The sequence below is a fragment of the Haplochromis burtoni genome, unplaced genomic scaffold (genome assembly GCF_018398535.1).
Source record: "Haplochromis burtoni strain Fernald_Lab_line unplaced genomic scaffold, NCSU_Asbu1 Contig_231, whole genome shotgun sequence".
In the NCBI taxonomy this organism is placed as follows: domain Eukaryota; kingdom Metazoa; phylum Chordata; class Actinopteri; order Cichliformes; family Cichlidae; genus Haplochromis; species Haplochromis burtoni.
This window is the reverse complement of record NW_024582592.1, coordinates 268744-271432: the sequence shown is the minus strand read 5'-3', so window position 1 is coordinate 271432 and position 2689 is coordinate 268744. Positions and strand designations below refer to the sequence as shown.

General features: G+C 44.4%; 1 protein-coding gene across 1 annotated transcript in view; it reads left to right on the top strand.

Annotated features, from left to right (window-relative positions):
- The first annotated feature begins 787 nt into the window (after positions 1-787).
- The window catches only part of LOC102303590 (alpha-2Db adrenergic receptor), a 13589-nt gene continuing 11687 nt past the window's right edge, over positions 788-2689 (top strand). Inside the window, exon 1 of the mRNA XM_005937951.2 lies at positions 788-1825. Coding sequence (XP_005938013.1) covers positions 1499-1825 — 327 coding nt within the window. The 5' untranslated portion in view covers positions 788-1498. The remainder of the gene's footprint in view (positions 1826-2689) is intronic.

The window sequence follows — 2689 nt, the reverse complement described above, 5'->3', positions numbered from 1 at the left end:
CTGATGAGCACTCAGAACTTGACACAACTCTTCTTTCTCTCTTTTCTCCGAGGCTCCTTTCCATTTCCTTCTCTACCTCCTCTCCTTTCTCTCCCCTCTTTTCTTTCTCTTCTGCCCACTTTCCACTCTCCCTTTCTCTCTTTGCTTCCTTCACACTCAGTTCCTTACTCCTCCCACTTCCTTCTCTCTTCTTTCTTGAGCCTGTCATAGTTTTCCTCATCCCTTCCTGTCTTCCAGTCTTCACTTGTCTGCTTTGCCCGGTTTTCCTCATCTTCCTGTCCGTTCTTTCCCCTCTGTTTTTTCCCTTTTCTCTGTCTTTATTTTTTCTTAGATAACCTCTCTTGTTCTTCTCGCCTCTCCTCCCCTCTTCTTCCTGCCATTCATCCTTCCTTTTTCCTCTTTCCTCCACAGGCCCCTGCAGTCTTTCCTTTTTCTACACCTTCTCATTTCTTTTCTGTTTCCTGTTTTGTCTGTTCATCTTTACCCTTCATTTCCCCTCTCCCCTTTCTTTTCTTTTTAACTATCCCTTATTTTCAGTTTCCTCCCAATTCCAGTTCCCCTCTTTCATCTCATCTTCATCTTCTTCTTCTTCTTGCTCTCTCTAGCTTCATTAGTTTCCTTTTCATTCCCCATTGCTATATCTCCCCGTGTTCCCCTTTTCCCTCCTCCCACACTCTCACACTTCATCCATCGTTTCTGTCTCACTCCTTTGCTCTTTCCTTGCCTCTTCTCCTTCAAACACCTCTTCCTCTCTCTCGCTCCTGTCCAAGTCTTTCTTCTTTTCATCTCTCTCTCCTCCTCCTCTCTTCTCTATTCCAGCAGTACCGACTCAGTGAGCGGCAGCGGCAGCAGCGGCAGCAGCACCGTCACTCAGCTCAGCAATAACTCGCATGAAAGTGAGGACCTGCTTTTTTTTCTTGACTCTTTTTTTATTTTTAAAGATTTAATCTTTTCTTTTGAGTATTTTTTTCCCTCCACTTTTCAGCCGCTGGTTGTTTTCCCAGTGCAGCAAAATGAGGGTACCATGCATCCCAAATAGGCTTTCTGTCCTCACTCCAACTAGAGCACGCAGCCATATGCTTGTCTTCGTTCCTTCAGCTCACTGGAGTTAAACAGGTCAGTCTGTAGCTTTTATATAAAATTTAAAAGTGGGGACTTTAGAAGACGGGATTTTCTTAATGAAATTTCTCATGCAAACCCTTCATGTAGTGGCAGAGTGTGTTTGGGCACGACCACTGATATTAAGCTGCATGTTTCAGAGGATAATAGTATGAAATATTCAGGATAGTTATCGTCCTGTGAGAATGACAGAAATCGATTTTTGTCAAGAGACAAATCATCTTTTTCTTTTCTTTTTTTTGAAACTTTAATATTTGGAAGTTGGTGAAGATATTTGGGGGACATTTCTGTGTTTTCGCTGGGGTTTTTTTGTGACATAAAGACACATGCACTGGTCTTCAGTGAAAATGGAGATCACAACGTCAGTGGTTTAAGCAGGATGGACGCATCGGAGGCGTTGACGCCTGTAACGGCTACCACGCCGGCCACGTTGATACCAAACTCTTCTCTGGAGAATGTCAGCCAGGCGTCCTCTGGCTCGTCCAGGTCTCCTCCTCTACCTCCTCACTCGCAGGTGGCGTCGGTGTTTATCGTGCTGGTGGTCACGGTCATCATCCTGGGGACTGTGGTGGGGAACGTGCTGGTCGTGGTGGCGGTGTTCACCAGTCGAGCCCTGAGGGCACCTCAGAACCTTTTCCTGGTGTCTCTGGCTTCAGCGGACATACTGGTGGCAACTCTGGTCATCCCCTTCTCCCTAGCCAATGAGGTGAGGCGACTGTTTTGTAGTTCCAAGTTCACACAGTTTTCTATGTATTCGGTTCCTGTTCCTTGTCTGTTTACAAACAAGAATTAATAGCTGTATTAGCGCCGATCAGGTCAAATCTCTGAAAGTCCAATAATTTTAGATGTTGTTCAAACTTGGTCTGGAGGTTTCTCTCCATCTCGATTCTTCTCTTGTGAAAAAATACAGTGTTCACTGCACCAAAGCAGGGGCTCACCACAGAGCTCCTGCAACGCTGAGTCTGCCGACAGATGAGTAGTCTCTGTGCAGCCCTTTCCTTTCATTTCTCAACATACTGCAGTCTACAATTATTTGATGGTTAAATGAGTTTCACTGGGAGTATCAAGGTTAAGAGAACATGATTTTCTTCATTTTCATTTGAGTATTTATGATTTCCATGATATAAAAAGCCTAAAAAAATGCAATCCTATTTTTCTCTCTGTCCCCTGCTCATCCTTATTGTCACCCTCAGGACACCCTCCATTCTCCCCTCTCTCTTCACTTTCATCATCCTCTCACTCTGTGCTCACTGGCTGCTATACAGACCGACCCTCTGCAAGTACCAAGCGTACGGGACTGATCCGAGCCCCGTGAGCTTGCAGCCTCGTGCTGTTTGGTGATGAGGTACATCAGAGGCCAAACCGCATTGATAATGAGTCCTAAGGCACGCCATAATAACAGTAAATTATGTCATCATGTTGATAAATGTTAAGTCCAAACTCAAAATTCAAATTCAAATTCAAATTTTATTTGTCACGTACACAGTCATACACAGTACGATATGTAGTGAAATGCTTGGACAACTGCTCGTGACCTAAAGAAAACAAAAAGGAAAAGGCTATGAATAAG